At 35.6% G+C, this 17,444-nt stretch overlaps 1 protein-coding gene across 1 annotated transcript in view; it reads left to right on the forward strand.

Moving 5' to 3' along the window:
- Positions 1-219: 219 nt before the first annotated feature.
- The window catches only part of IL1RAPL1 (interleukin 1 receptor accessory protein like 1), a gene marked incomplete at both ends in the record, with an annotated part of 1,110,009 nt that continues 1,092,784 nt past the window's right edge, over positions 220-17,444 (forward strand). The window contains one exon of the mRNA XM_082865242.1: positions 220-301. Coding sequence (XP_082721368.1) covers positions 220-301 — 82 coding nt within the window. The remainder of the gene's footprint in view (positions 302-17,444) is intronic.

Consider the following 17,444-nt stretch of genomic DNA (forward strand, 5'->3'; position numbering starts at 1 on the left):
TAGAGACATAATTTTGGTGTTACTGGTTTTGAACCCCAAGTTCCTAAGGGAGAGAGGAATACAGATTCTGTTCGCATTCTTTCTATTTGTGGAATTAATTGCCCCAATTGTGCACAATTAAAAGCCTAACAGAAATCTTATTATATTGCTATGTATTTTTAAAATGTGTGTTTTTCTTCTTTATCTTTGCTTTAGGGAACAGCTTTTAAGAGCTGGAAGATGAAAGCTCCAATTCCGCACTTGATTCTCTTATATGCTACTTTTACTCAGAGTTTGAAGGTTGTGACCAAAAGAGGTTCTGGTAAGCAGTGTTCCTTTTCTTTTCGCTCATTATGGCTTGAAGTGCTGATGCTACATTTACACATGTACCATTTGTGGAGAGGTTGAGAATTAACCAGGATCCATATTGTGGAAATACTGTAGATATATCTTTAAATGAGTGGAGCGTAACTCACAGGGAATTAGAAAGGTCGGAGTAGGTTGAAAAAGATGTGGCTTGTTTCGTTAATTACTATGAATTGGAATGAATTCAGTATTAAAAGCTTGCGGTTGATTTCATTTTATAGTATGATTTTCAACATTCTTTATAAAGAGTGTCATTTAAATTTCTGCATGGAAATACTGTGTATTTTTTTTCATGTTAACATTTACCATCACCATTTCAATGTCAGCTATGCTTAGGGCAGATTCTTTTTAGGATTTTACTTCAGCTGATTGCTTAATTATTTGGCAAGTATTTTTAGAAAACCACCAGAGTTATTAAAGAAAGCGTCATGGGGAAGCATCCTAATATGTTAGTAGGAAATATAGAGGTAAAGTAGAATGGTAATATGAAAACAGCTGCTAAATAGAATAATCTTGAGACTTAAGGAAAATTTTACATGTTATCATACCTCTTGGTTCTCAGTTGACTGTTGATACTTGGAGTTAGAAAACTGTATGAGACAATTGAATAAATACTGTTATCTGTGTGAAGTTATATTAGGTCTAACAAGTCACTGATAATGCAAAGTCTTACCACACTCACATTTTACAGGGGGTAACAGAATTTTTGAAGCTATAGCTTTGGGTACAGTGGAGGAAGGAATGTACTGTGTTTAGTTGCTAGCACTAGAATGTGTTATCTGTTCTAGAGAGACAGTGGGAAAAAGAAGATACCATGTGCGAGAGGCTACAGAGTGTTGTGGTATCAAGAATCGCGTGAACAAAAGTATCTTTGGAATTCAGAATGGAGAAGGAATGAAAGGACTGAGATGGGGCTGCAGCAACCATTCTCAGTCCCTTAGGTTAAGAGGGTTCAAACTCATATTTGATTTTATAATGAAAAGGGCCACATGCAAGGGAGATAGGGAGCAGTGTGCTTACTTGAGCCCCACCTTGGGAGAAAGTCTGGGGGGGGACTAGGAAGTACTTCGTGCATTCTCAGGGGGATGACGGTACAGGGATGAGAGTAAAAGGAGTTTGACTGAGCCCATTGGCTCTAGAACTTTTTGGTTGTTGTATACCTGTTGTATCTGCCATTGATGTGGTTGTAGGCAATGTGAAAAGAATAGTGTTTCTTTGTTTACACCTTATTTCGTCTGTTCCTCTTGGTGGATATTTTTGAATGAGAGAAAGCCCTAGGGCAGGATTATGATGTAGTAGCTTTTGCATAGCATATCCATGGAAGTTAGAGTAGGTAGAAGGGGGAAGTAAATTGTGGTGAAAGCTGCGATATTTTCTACAACAGGGATATTTTCTAGAATAGCAGTTTACATTAAAAGCACTTAACATGGATCTTTGAGGTATTGGCCACATAGAAGGGAAACACTCATCTGTATAAGTATTATAACAAAATGAAACTTTCCAAAATGGAAATACTGATTGAGTCTTAAAAACTTCATTTTTCTAGTTGTCATACTTTATTATATAATTTAAAAAAATTTTTGTTATGTTAAGTCTATGTTTTATTTATCAAAATGCAAATGTGATTTTTTTCCCCATCATCAAATAGTTGGTGACAGGTCCATTCTATATACTAATTTGGGGAAAATTTTTATTAAATTGGAACTTAACTTTGTATATTTGAGAAACATGGGAGCAAAGCTAGAAATGTGGGACATTTGGAAAATTCATATCTCCTTCTGCTCCAAAGACCCAAGAAAACTCAGTGACCTATCTCAAGTTCAATTTTTATTTCAACGATCTGATTACTTTAGGAGGGTGGTAATAAAATGCTGCCCTAAGTTTGGCAAAAGTTCTCAGACCTTGTTCTCTTCTATTTATGAATATAGTTGTCGCATAGCTATTTAATACGTCTGAAACTGTATGTGTTTTATATATAATTATGTAAAAATGACAAGGCAGGTACTGAGATGTAGTGGCATGTTTGATTTGTTTACTTTTCTGTATAATGTGAATTAAGATAGCTTCCCCCACTATCTTTGTTGAGGTCTCACTGGATGGAAGTTTGTTTGATTTTTGAATATTAAGTGTGCAATTTAGATAATATTACTTTACCCATATACTTTCATAGCTTGCACTCATTTCAACTGATGCCTGTTACCATGGCACCTTTGTTGAAAGAAGCAGATATGTAGCTTACTGAAGAGCATCATTACTGATCTCCATAGATCAAGTAGAAGAGGAGTGCACTCGGCATCTTCTCCTTAAAAGATTAATGGCTCAATCTTCACACGCAGCCCAACCTATAAAACCAGAGGCACCAAGGCCAGGGAATAAAAATCAATTTTTGATGTTTGATCTTGCATAGTAACCAAGAGGGATACTTATCCTTGTTCTTTCTTCTTATTTAATTCTCTTTTTTAGTTTTTCAATTTTGTAAACCTTTTTGAAAGTTCAGTAAACATGATTCAAAACCCAATGTTTTTAATGTGTCTTTGCTAGTATATTATTTTTAATTCACTGTGAGCATTAGAAAACCAGAACTTGCTATTTTAATAACCAAGAATATATTAAGTATGATTATATTGCCCACAGTGACACTGAGTCTTTTAAGGCACGTTAATTGTGTATGGTGTTTACTTTAGGTAAACACATATGGTCATTCCATAAAAATTTAGAAGTAGGTATTTGCTTCTCATTAATAGAACTAATTTGAAAGCAATAGGAGCTCTTCATACACAAGCTGGAGATCTATTATTTTTATCACACTGGCTTACACCCCCATTGCTAGTAATTTAAGGAACAAATTAAATATAAAAAGGCAATTATATTATCATAATATTCTTGATTGAAATATTAAAAATTCAACTTTATAATGTTTTAAATAGCACTTCATGTATGTATATGACTATAACAGTCAAGGATTTAGTCTGGTCTCTCAGGTAATGTTCTGAAGTTTTGCATACGTTTAGAATCAAGGCCTTTAATATCTATGGGAGCAGAGATTCAGCCTTTTTTACACAATAGATTTTTCTCTTGGAACAATTTTTTTACCTTGTTTTTAGTTTCTATAAGCAGCATTTGAAGAAAGAGGTAAAAACTATCAATATTACCCATTCTTCTCAAGTGCGTGAAGCATTGTAGCCATCAGAGTTGCTGTCATTTGTAGAATTCTGTACGGAAACCACATGTCAAACAAATTCTTGCTTGGAGGGTCTTTGTATCTCAATCAGTTTAGAAAGGTTAACTTAGTGTTCTTGTTGGTTGGTTTGTCTGTTTCTCTCTCTCCCTCCCTCCCTCCCTCCATTTGCTTTATTAGTGTACTTGTCTGCAAATGAAATAATCTGTTTTGGATATTTCCATTGTGCCTTTGTAGAACTTGATTTTAACTATAAAAATATTACCATTACTTTGCTTGAAAGGTTAAAATCTATGAAATTCTATTTCTTTACAAGGTCATTCCAAGAGGATAGTATAGCCTCTGTTAATAATGACTGTTCTTAAATATTTATTTTTCTTTTGTGTAACTAAGAGAGTTTGGAATGGGATTCAGGGGCAGGGAAATAATCTATACATACAAAGTATTAGTATAGCACTTTTGGGTAACTGAAGTGTGAGTTGTGATTTGACCTAAGAGTTTGGGACACTGGAGAGAAATGAAGCTAGAGGGACCTGGATGTAGGGCTTAGGGAAGAGGAAGAGATCTTGACCTTTTGTCTGTTTCTCCCTGCTCTCACATCCATCCCTAGAATATAAGATGACAAGTGCAAGAACCATGATTTATGTATGCTTATAACCTCTACAGTGCCAAATATGATGTGTGTTTCAGAGTCAGGGTTCAAGGAACTGTCTTAATGAAGTAATGATTATATGAATGAATGAATGAGTGGCTTTAATGTTGAGCCTGGGTTATATCAGTATTAGAAAAATAAAGGTAAAATAAAGACATTTAAGAAAAATGTTTTTTTATTAAATAGAAAGTACTATAATGTATAATATGAGACCACTGAAGCAAAAAGTGTCTAAGATATGCTAAGGGTTTATATGAAGACAGTGAACCTTTGCAAATCATGAGTGTTTTCATGAGATTGAAATGCAGTTCAAAATCTGTTAGAAGGGCAGGAAAGTGAGTCTTTAAATATTACTATATTGAAATTTTACTAGACTTACTGCTGCTTTAAAGAAGTATAGTCATCATGCAGACATTTTCGTTTTAATGGTATTGTTCAACATAGACCACCATGAGAAAGGGTGTAGTTCATGATTACTGATAAATGAAACGTAAGCAAGTGACTTCAGAATAGAAAAAAAAGTATTCGCAATTATTAGCACATATGGAGAAGAGGAAGTGACTATAATATATAAACCAAAGATTACATCTTATTCTAGAACGTATTTAAGAATCATTAAAGCTACCGAAAGCAGCCAGCTATTAGAGAGTAAAAGGGTTACCACAGGGAGGTGATCTTCTCTTCATCCTAGAAATGGACAATGGACACTTGTTTCTGTAGAATGATTTAGATGCAATTCTTCCTGACAGCAAGAGGAAAACAAGTCTCTTGAGGGTTTCCCAGACTCATAACTGTAAGCCCAGATAATTTGTAAAAGATATGGGTAGTTAAATAACCAAAGACACAGTTTAGGTTCTAATCTTTGTGTGTGTTATTTTTGGATCATCATTTTTTGAAGTAAAAGAAATTATGCTACTGTATAAAGAGAGGGAGTTTTAACTGAATAGGAGTGAGAAAGTCTAGTGGGGTGTTTCCACCTCATGCCAATGTGATTTATGTGTATCAGCTCTCTTGGGTGTTCCTAGATGTCAATGAGCTTAATTCCACATGATTAAGAGACAACCTAGTCCCCCAGCATCTGCGTTTTATTATGTTACCAAGTGTTTATTCCCAGTTTGTCAAACATGTCAAAAAGTATGAAACATTTCTCCTATTTTTCCTTTGGGATAACTTCTGAGGCTTTTTTCCTTTACTTTTTGAAGTTAAAAAAAATGCACTTTACGTTTTCTTGGGGAAAAAAATCCGTCTCTTCTATTTATCTTGCTTTTTAAAATAAATTTTGCAATTAGATCTAGAATAATTTTAATGTTTATTTGAAATGTTTTTAATTAGAATAAGCCTTAACAAACAAATGGACCTTACACTTGACAAATACAATAAAATTATCCAGTATCTTTGTTTAACAATCATGTGATATACTTAAGAATTTCACCATAAACTTACTTGTTCAGTTTTAGTTGTCAATACACTTTAACATAGAGTTGGCATAGACTAACATCAATTGTGGAGACTGATGCCTGGTTCATGATGAATTTACATGTAGAAGATAAAAGTCAATATGGATGAATCTTGCAAGTTGAGTAGGATTTCAGTGGGGAGGGGAATATCCCAAGTTAATGAATATATCAGTAGGACCGTGTATCATGGGGATAATAAAAGGCATATTCTTCTGCATATTTAAAGGGAGAAGTATAGGAGAGGCAGCAGCAGTGAGGAGTCAGTCAGTGGTAGGCATTTTAAATCATGTTACAAAATTGATGTTCATTCTAGAGACAGCACGGAGGTGACCACTGCTGGACCAGAGGTTGAACCCCTGATCCATGGGCCATCTACTGTAGGCTTGAGGGTGATCCATGAGGTGGCTTGGAAATTAGGGACACTGTTGTGTTAGTATCCAATTGCTCCTTTAACAAATTACCAAAAATTTAGTGGCTTAAAGCAACACAAATTTATCATCTTATAGTTCTGGAGATCAGATGTCTGAAATAGATTGGTAGGGCTGAGTTCTTTGTGCAGGCTCTAGGGGAAAATCTATTTCAGTGTCATTTCCACCTTCTAATGACTACCTGCATTCCTTGACTCATGGTCCCCTATCACTCTAACCTCTGCTTCAGTCATCACATCTCTTTCTCTGGCTCTGACTTTCCCACCTCCCTCTTTCCCTTAGAAGGGCCCTTGTGATTACATTGGACATGCCTAGGTAATCCAGGAAAAACTTGCCATCTCAAGATGCTTAGTTTAATCAAATCTGCAAAGTCCCATTTGCCATGTGATATAACATAGTTATATGTTCCAGGGATTATGTGGACATCTTTGGGTGCATTATTCTCTCTACCACAATTGATAATTTTCTCAGTCAATCAAACAAGCTTACTGAATTTAGACTGGAGTTTAGAGAAGGAATGGTCTATCAGGAATTAGATGGGAATGGGGGAGATAAGAAAGGGAAGTTGAAAATTTTTGCTGAAGGGACAATGTGATCTGTGGTCTATGATAAAGAGAAGGAATTGGGGAGAAAAGGAGGAAAAGGGAAAAGAAAACAGGACAAAGAAAGCGGGAGGCTGGGAAGGAGAAAGAGAAGAAACAGAATCTAGTGAAGCTTTGGATCTTGATAACTTTTAAGACTCATCTGCACCCCACAAATACACTTTCAGAAATAACCCTTTTTCCTTGTGGAATCCTGAAGGAGTCTGCTTTCCTCTTGACCAGAAGTGTTTGACACAAAAATGATTTCCTGACTCTAACAGCAGTGAGAACAGGGAAGACAGAAGACAAAGTAGCTTTAAAGTTAGAATCCATTGAGTTTGATGACTAGAAGTGGAACGTTTGAAAAGAAGAGATGGAGAAAGTAATTCTGCAGTAGGAGGATTGCAGTGCCATCAATCATATTAAAGGTCTTCAAAGAACAGAAACTTGGAAGAACCACTTAAATAAAGGGACTGTCGGTAGGTCTTTGTGACTAAGATGAAGCCCAGAAAGTAGATGGGGCATAGAGTATAAAGGGTTTCATATGTACTGCAAGGGATTTGGGGTTTTATCTTCTAGAACAAGAAGTTTTGGCTGAGCTATTTAATTACTTGCAGATCCCTTTAGTAGAAAATTGGGTCTTTGAGGTTAGGCCTCTGATTTGCAGATCTGCTTATCGTGGTGTCTCCTATACACCGTAAAGATGAAACTCCTTGATATATATGTGATAGTGCTATACAAATGTTTGTACCAGTCCATCAGTAAAGCTGCTTTTACAGAGGAGGAAACACAGACAATCAAGCTGTAAAGGGTCACACATGAGAGTGACATGGTCAGATCTGTTTTGGGACAGATAATAGTCCCTGTAGGAAAGACTGTAATGGGATTCCAGAGTGACGGTCAGGGACTCAATAAAAATGATGTTCCACTATACTAAGGGCCTGAAAAACAAACAGTCACAGGGGCTGAAAACATGTTTCTGAAGAAGAATAAATGGAGTCTAGTGAATATTTGGAGTTGGGTTGTGAAATAATTTGAGGAGAAGTTATATTGATGGTGTTGTCAATTACAGAAAGAGGAGCAAGGAGAGTTTTTTTAGGGATAGGAGATGGAGTGAGTTCAGTTTGGAACATATGAACTGTGGCAGTCATTGGAAATAATAAGCTGATGGACTGATTGATCTGGAGATGTATTAGTTTCTTATGGCTGCTGTAACAAATTACCACAAACTGGGGGACTTAAAACAACAGAAATCTTCTCACAGTTCTGGAGGCCAGAAGTCCGAAATCAAGGTCTCAGCAAGGCCAAATTCCCTCTGAAGGCTCTATAGGAGAATCCTTCCACATCTCTTCCACCTTCTGATGGTTCCTTGGTTTGTATCTGCATCATTCCAGTCTCTGCTTCCATCTTTACATGGCCTCCTCCCCTATGTCTCTAGTCTCCCTCTTCCTTTCTCTCATACGGACACTTGTCATTAGATTTACGGTCCACTTGGATAATCCAGGATGATCTCGTCTTGTGATCTGAAAGAAGATGTCAGATTAAAAAATATACGTATAAATATTACACAAAATCAGTATATTATTGATATAAGGGCTGTTTATTTTGTAAAGTTTGTTTAACTCTTAGAAATTATTACTTTTGTTATTTTTTTCTATTTAGGTACAACAAGTATAAAGCTCTTGGTCATGATAATAAGACCAAGATCTTCATTGTACTATAGAAAGGATAAAATTTTCTCCAGTCAAAAATTCTTTGACCTAGATTTGAAATATGTTTGCATAGACTAGTCTCCTGAAGGTAGGATAATACTGATTCAGTTTTCATTCCCTTATTTCATACGAACAGGTGGGAAAGGTGGCTTACAAGTGTATTAAAATTTTCCATGGTTAATCATGCTGACTATTGCAGAACATTTCTACATTAAACTAATACTGACATGCCAACTTTTGTCTAGAGCAATGATCACTAAAAACACATACTTTGAGTTATTTTTACAGAAGTGATTTAGGTTGTTCTGGTGAATACTATTAAACCAGCAGAGTTGGAACTTCAGAAACTTGGATTTCAATCCAACCCCTAGTAAGCCTTGCTGATTGGGGACAAGTCCTTGAACCTCTCGGGACCTCAGTTTCCTTTTTCATAAGGTAAAAGTTTTGAACTGCAACATCATCAGTGGAAATAGAAGTTTATCCTTTTGTTCATTTCACAAGCATTTATTGAACACCATGAATGCATACTCAGTACATAAAATGGTACCTATTTTCTGTAACAGTGTTTACATTTTTGCACATTGATCAAACAAATTTAGATGGGCAGAGTCTGTAGCCAGAAATAGGTGGCTACATTTAACTTCATGCTACACAGTTTTCCTAAAGCCACAGAGCAGAGGGTGTAATCAGTTTAAAACGGAGATTCGATTAAGGAAAAAATTATGATTTTTGTCTTGTTAAAAAGCACATGCTATATAGTTACAAAGCTCAAGTAAAAATAAGGTACTTTTCCTTGCAGGTGGTGATATGTCTAAGTGAAATTAGGTTTGGCAGTTCAAAATACTAAGCCATGTTTTAGCCTATTTTTGCTTATTTATGGCAAATTTCCTTTTGTAGAGTTGTAGTTTCTTAAGACATCTAGAGTGCTGCATTGCATGGAAAATGTTGCTTTAAAGCAATGACAATGAATAACTTCGGTAAACTTTAAAACCTCTGATGTTATACATAAAGATTTCTTTTAAAAGTGTGTGTAAGGCTCTTGCGGGTATCCTAAACACTGTTCACTGATAATTTATATTTTACAAACTAGTAAAATATTTTCCTATTAGTATTGCTACCTTGATTTCAGTGAAGTTCTATCATTGGTATTTTACTTTGATTCCTAAAAGTATGTTCCAGTTACTTTGTATTTCACATATGATATGAATATGTTGTGAATGATAAAGAAAAAATATTTTTATCAATGATAAGAAAAGATTTAATATTCTGACAAATTAATATTTTTTCTTCAGTATGTTTTCATATTAGAAGAAAAGACAACTTCAACTTGAAAAGACGATTGGTTCTTCCAGTTTTTCCTGTAAATGTGTCCTATAAAGTAATTGGACTCTCTAGTGCCATCTGGTGGCTTTTCAGAGTTGATGAAAATTCAGTAATAATCACAGAAAGAACAGAGAAAACAAAGATGAGAAGAAAACTTCTAATGAATTATTGTTCAGAAATTATTTTAATTGACCCTAATATTTTCCAAACATTTTTCTCCAATTTAATGCCTTACGTTTAAAAAAGTATATAGATTTCTGTTTTTTTTAGATATTTTTAATAGAAAATTTCACTGAGATTTAAGGAGACAAAAAATTATATTTTTAACAATATCATCATCATATCACTCTGTAGCTCTGTATTATCAGAGTTCAAATTATGCAGACAAGTACATTCATACTATAAAGTATTTTAAAAATTATTTTTAAAAAATATGTTGCTGCCATTAAGGTCTCTTTATTGTAATGATTCAGGTATCAAAGGGAAGAAAAGTCAGTGAAGATTTATCATTTGTTCACTAAATAAGAGCTGCTGGTAGGATAAGAACAGGATAAGAAGAACATGGAAGGATGAATGTATGATAAACCACTTAGATTCTCCTGCTGGTCTAGAGGTCTGGGCCTGGAAGAGGAGGTTGAGGGGTCCGAGATGACCAAGGTAATATAAAGCATTAGTCATAAGGCAAAGTTAACTTGAAAAAGCAATGGCTCTTACCTGCATATCCCAAGAGAATGGGGTCCAATTTGAAAGGAAATTCTTGGTTGGCAATGTTTTGTATTTAAAAAAATTTTCCAAAGGGCTTTAGCTATTATAAATATATTTTCAAATTAAAGGCATATATTACATACACACACACACGCAGACACACATACAGACAAATACTAACACACTAAAAAACTTTGAAGAGAATTTCTGCTTCCATTTATGAGTATTTTTATATATAATGCATCCAGCTATATTTGCCTGTTAGTTTCTTTTAGGGTTTTATGCATTTCTGACCTAATGTTGAAGCCCCTTCATCTTCCCAAAGGACAAAGTAATAGGTTCTGCATACAGTTGTTAACAAAGATTTATTGAGTTCCTACTCTACTATGCGCTCAAATGACATTGACTGACATCTGCTGTTTAACCTCTGACATCAGAGGTTAAAATGCTTAGATAACTGTAGAATTGGACTTTTGGATTCCTTTGTTCCTTTTAGAACAAAATTATAGGAAGCTTTAGTAAAAGAATGTGAAATGCTTTATCTTTGTTAGGTTTGATCACTTCATTCTTCATTTCCCACATCCATGAATTATATTCTGAAAATTGTTGATACAGTTCCCACATAGCTTTGGTGATTATGGTTTTGGAAGCATATGGAGTGCTTATTTTTGTAGCTGCATGCTTTTTCACATTATAAAACCCATGTAGCTCTCATAACTTTGGAACTGGTGGTGCTATAGGCATTGTCCTTTCATATTCGCTAGTCAGTTATAGTTACTCTTTTATACTTAGCAAATATTTTTCAAACAAAGCATACTATAAACAAGCAATTTGAATTATTCAGAGGATTAAAAAGATGAACAATCTATCTCTGTTGTTAAAGATCTTGCAAAAAAATAAGTGATATGAAACATACAAGTGTAGTGTACTAGTTCACTATTGATGCTGTAAAAACTACCACAAACTTAGTGGCTTGAAACAACACAAGTTTATTATCTTACAGTCCTAGAGGGCAGAAGTCCTGAAATCAAGTCCTAAAATCAATCAGGGTGTCAGCAAGGCTATATTCCTTCAGGAGGCTCCAGGGGAGAACCTCCTTCCTTGTCTTCTCTAGCTTCTAGAAGCTATCTGCATTCCTTGGCTTGTGGCTCCTTCCTGAACTCAAATCCAGTGGCATAGCATCTTCCAAACTCTCTGACCCCTACTTCCATTGTCATATCTCTGATTCTGACCCTTCTCTTTGTCTCTTACAAGGACCTTTGCGATTACATTTAGGGTCTATATGGTTAATCGAGAATAATCTCTTCACCTCAAGATCTTTAATCACATCTGCAAAGTCCCTTTTGCCATGTAAGGTAACATATTCACAGGTTCCAGGAATTAGGACATGGAAGCCTTTGGGGACCATTATTTTGTCTATCACAGAAGTACATTAGAGTAGCTTTTACATGGAAGAGTTTAATATGGTTGGAATACACGTACATTTGGGCACAGTATGAGTGAAAGAAGGAGGGAGTATGTCAGGAGAAAAGTGGAAAAAGAGCTATTTCACAAAGGACTTTGTATGACATGACAAGAAATGTGAATATTATCTTGTAGGAAATCAGGAACCACTGAAGAAATTTAAGTAGGTGTGTAACAGGATTAGCCTGACCAGATAGAGTGGAAAGAGCTCTGAGACCAGAGAGTGGGAAATGGGGCCAGTAGTCCAGGTGAGAAAGTCGTGAATTGAGGTGGTAGCATTAGGAATAGGAAGGAAGAGATGGGTTTGATTGCTAGTACAATATAGAATTAATAAAAACCAGTGGCTGATTGTACAGTGGAGAGAAAGAGGTGGAAGGTGATTCCAGTTGCTTTTATTAAATTTAAAATTCCATTGAGAATTAATAGCTAATTTTGTATTTCTAGTCTGTATTCTTAGTGGACAAATAAATATATAGGTTTTCAGTATGGTGTGCGTTTCATGGTTTGGGTTCAGACTGGCCCACCCTACATATGACATCAAAACCTCATTTTGGAACTAAACCCCTCTCTTGTAGTAGGTCTCTCACATAGAGCAGCAGTCCCCAACCTTTTTGGCACCAGGGACCGGTTTCGTGGAAGATAATTTTTCCACGGATCGGGGGTGGGGGGATGGTTTCAGGATGATTCAAGCGCATTACATTTATTGTGCACTTTATTTCTATTATTATTACACTGTAATATATAGTGAAATAATTATACAACTCACCATAATGCAGAATCAGTGGGACCCCTGAGCTTGTTTTCACTTGCCACTCACTGATAGGGTTTTGATAAGAGTCTGTAAGCAAATTGATTTATTATGGTCTCTGTGCAGTCAGACCTCTCTGCTAATGATATCAGTGTTGGGGACCCCTGATATAGAGCATCTTCCTAAAGTACCTAATTCCTCCTCAGAGTTCTTTTGACTTTCTTCTATCATGTGTGTTTCTAGTGGAGGATTGTATCAATGAGTCTTCCTTTGCTAATTTCATTGAACTACCTCAAATGAACACAAAGGGGCATTTTTAAAGGTGTCGGGCTTTTAAAATATATTGTAACATATGACATGCATACCTACATGCATATACACATACGCCCACATACACACATGTATATGTACAAATATACACAGTTACCTATTCATTCACAAAACACACATTTATCAAAGAACCGCCATGTGACACGTGCTGAGGATTCAAAAATGATTAGGATATGTGATTGCTGCGCTTTTAACCTCTGTTTTGTTTACTCAACTAAATAGTATAAGCTCATTGAGTACAAAAATATCTTATACATGTTTATGTATATCTTTTAGAATCACTGTGCTTAAAAGGAGTCATTGCATAATTAGTGCAATCAATACATATTTGTATGTGATTGCTGGATTTAAGTACATCGACGGAATCTCCGGTGGCAGTTTATGTGCATGTCATAACTCTTCTCCAATATGGGAAGCTCCTTGAAGAATGATCTCTATATAGTTTAACTTAGTAACCTTTACAAGCCCTTACCCAGGGCCTTGCACATAGTGTTCTGTGACTGATTGATTGTTACATGAGCATATGAATGACTTTAACTTACATGAAATCAATAGTTTTATCGGCGTTAACGTTTCTCTGGAAAGGGAGAATTAAATTTTTTCTTTAGCTGTTAGGATGACCTGACTATTCATGGTTGTCGTATGTGCTTGCCTACTGGAATTGTAATAGCTGAAGCCAGAAGCCCTGAGGGTGCCCTGGGAAATGGATCTTGAGGTGTGGCATTTCTTTTGCTCGAAAGAGCAGCTTTTCAGTTACTTCCTTGTAATGGAAATTGTGCAGCTTTTGACTCCTTCTTATCCTTGGAGTTTTGGCCACATGTGTGCATATGTAGGTCATTCCATGAAGAAGGACTAGATGCAAGAAAGGAATCCTGTGTGGAAAGGTGCCTGCCAGGAGCGGAGTATGAGCCAAAGCAGCTGTTCAGTGTTTCCATGTGTCCCAAGACAGATCACAGCAAACCCTAGGAATGCTGGGCAATAGAAGTGGCCTACGACATTGAGGGTGTTTTATTTTAATTCAGAACATGAATTAGTTCAATTTGGCAACTCGCACGTTCATTCTGCCACTCTGACTGACATGCCGCTCTACAGTGAACAGTGGTGACTTACTGTTCGTTTCAAAGGCATGTTTTTGCTTCTTTGGGAGACGTGTTTGGTTTGTTTTGTTCAATTTTTAATGATACATGATTTGATTTTAAATTTCTTTGGAAACTGCTTTGTATCCTAGGGTTTCCAGCTTTCTCTGAATTGAGAGGAGGTTATTACCTTCTAAGTTTTCAATTAGGAAAACAAAACAAGTTTGGAAGCTCCGTTGGGATCTTGTAAAACCTCTCAAAGCATGTTTTGAATGAGACAATTTTTGTGCAACTAGCTCTAATTGTCTGAGATAAGACAGTCTACAGAAGCTAATTGGAGAGGGTCTCATTCTGTAGTATGCATGGGGTTGATAAAACAATAATTTTACTTCTTTGGCTTTTTTGTTTGCTGGTTTTTAAAATTATTTTGAGGGTTAGTTGTTTGTTTAGTCCATCCTTCCTTTCAGTACTTAGTATGTTTAAGGGGAACTTTTTCAAGTTTAACTTACTTATTCTCTAATGATAAGGTTCAAGCTTTGGGTTCACATATAAACCCTTCTCAAATTCTGCATATTGTTCCTAAATCCACATCCATTCTGTTGCTTTAATATGGAATTAGTAAACTATTAATGACCTTGTATCCCCTTGTGCTTTACCTGCATGTGATACTGGATTCTTTTTCAGTTTAATGTTTGTGTTCTGAATAAAGCTGGCAGGTACAGAATAGTATTTATCACATTTTCTTTCCTGTGATCACCACCTGAGTGATTACATTGTTGACATATTCTGAATTAGATAAGAACATATGCTTGACTAAATTGATGCCTCACGTAGAAAGTTGCATATAATGAATTTTATTTGTGTAGTTATTTTAATTTTTGATTACATTCTCTGGTTTTAGTTTTATGTTGTTCATGCTTCTTCAAATCTGTTCCTTCATGACTTAAAAAATAGATTTCTCTGAAACTTGGAAACTTATGCAGACCTCGTATCATCCTAACCTGAAGAAGTCAGGCTTGGTATAATTGAGGAAGAATATTTAAACTTTATAGGTACATTCCATTAGTTCTCTTATCATCCTGAATTTGATTTACAGTTTATAATATTTATTGTTTAATAAATAGTTTAGTTTAATAAATGGGAAAAATAGAATCATATTGACACTTCCTTAGACATAATTGGAAGGTTTTCCGGAAAGCTCTCTCAGATTATCTTTTCTACAAATCTTCTGGTGATGCTTGACAGCTCCAGAGGAAAACTCTCCATTAGGTGGAAGGGAGGAGAAGAGTCCCAAGGAGAAGGCTCCTGAGAGCACAGTTTCTGAGGCAGAGTAGTGAGTAACTCATGATGATAGAGACTCGTGTCTTCTAACCACTCCTTTCTGTGCCTAGTGCCATACTTTCCATTACACGATTTGGTCATAAAATCAAACCAATTTTCCTCACAGTAGAATGAGGTAGGATCATGAAGAAGAGGATAGAAAATGTCAGTGGACAACATGGCTTAAATCAAACATGTTTCTGTTGTGAAGAAACCTTGAGAAAAAGTTCAAGACTAGGAAAAAGGATGTTACAACCAGATGTTCTGATTTAAGGAAAATATCTAGATGCTGTTTGAGATTATTTTAAATGAGACGCTTAGTTCATGTTGCCATGTGGTTATGCCACCCTATCTGTAAATCAGTGTTCAATGACAAATTGTTAAAACTTACATTCAAACTCATGGTTATATTTAATTTAGATACCTACATCTCTGGAAATTACAAACATAAAAAACAGAAGTGAACTTGCATTAATACAGCATTAATGAGAATCTGTTTCCCTTTGTATATGAATGTAAATGCATGTTCTACTATTTCATACAGATATTTTAAGTATTATTTATGTGATTATATAGTTACACATTTATATAATATACTGGAATTGCAATGGATATTAAGTAAGCTATGTGCTTTTATTAAGAAAAAGTAAAATATTTTCTGGAAGTTTGGTATTCATTGGAAGCAAATAAATATGAGGTGTTTTAAATTTCTATCCCACTTTGTAACCAAAAAAGAGGTTATAGTAACCTTTTGCAGTTACTGTTTGTGGAAGGAGAAGGATGTTTATTTCTCCACTATTGTTGCTTTTTCTCAGCATTAGGGAATCAATGGGTAGAATGATTTTAGTTGGTGGTGTTTTGCTCTCGAATAGTCTGCTAAGTCATTAAAGAGATAACAATTCTAAAGAAGTATTTTTTTTTAAGAAAATATTTTGAGGAGTGCAAAAGAAAAGAGTCAGTCTGTTTTCTATTTTCTATCAGGTTGTACAAACTCTTCTTAAAGTCTTCTAGCTATTTGCTTTTATAGTGATCGTTTGGGTTGTGTGTTTAACAGAACATACCAGGGGGTTATTAAAAAATATACGACATAGTTTTCTTCTTCAAAAAGTAGAATATCTAGTAAGTTTTTTCATTTCATACCCATTCAACATATAACGTTTTAAGTTGTCTGGTATGTGCTGGCTGCTATTGTAGGCACTGGGGCTAAAATGATAGGTGCTTTTCTCATGGAGAGTACAGCCTAGGGGGCTTGAATAAACAAGATAATTTTGTAATACTTCATGTTGTGAATCAAATAAAAACATGGTAGTGTGATAGTGGTTGACGAAGCTAGCTACTTCAGATAGAGTGGTCAGAAGAAGTCTCTTTGAGGAGATATCATTTGAGTTGAGACTTGCTAACAAATAAAGAGCTTGTTACATAAGAATCTGGGAAAAGCTCATCCTGAGCAGAAGGAATAGTGAATGACAGAGACATGCAGCAGGAGCAAACATGACACGTATAAGAAATAGAATGAAGGTCATTGTGGTGACAGGTTGTGACCAAGATTCATACAGTGAGGCAAACAGTGGAGTTTTCAAAGGCTGTAGAGCAATAATTAGGGGGGTGAAGTGGAAGGAAATGTTGGAGAATTAGCTGTGACATGGTAGGTCATGATTTGGAATTTGCATTTTATTCTCAGTGTAATGTGAAGCCACTGGAGTCTAGTAAATGGAAGAATGATAAGGTCTGATTCACATTTTTTAAAGATTACTTTCATTGTGGTGTAAGTGGCTATTGAAATCTTTCTAGCAAGAGAGCACAGTTGCTAGGTCTAGGTTGGTAAATGGAAGATAGAGAGATAAAGATTGGTTTGGGTGACAGTTTGGAAATAGAACCATGGATGGCTTCTAAGTTTTGGGGAAAACTGAGTTCATTGTGGGGCTTTACTGAGATGTGGCCAATTAGGGGTAGAGAGATTACAGTTTTAGACATGGTAAATTTGAGATGCCCATTGAAAATTCAAGTGGATTTTTCAAGGAGTCTGCGGTCAGATCAGTGGACAGGTGAAGACTGGATATCTAAGTGGAAGGAGTCACTGGCATGTGAATGGTATTTAAAACCATTTGCCTGGATGAGATCATTC

The sequence above is a fragment of the Leucopleurus acutus genome (assembly GCF_964270905.1).
Source record: "Leucopleurus acutus genome assembly, chromosome: X".
In the NCBI taxonomy this organism is placed as follows: Eukaryota; Metazoa; Chordata; class Mammalia; order Artiodactyla; family Delphinidae; genus Leucopleurus; species Leucopleurus acutus.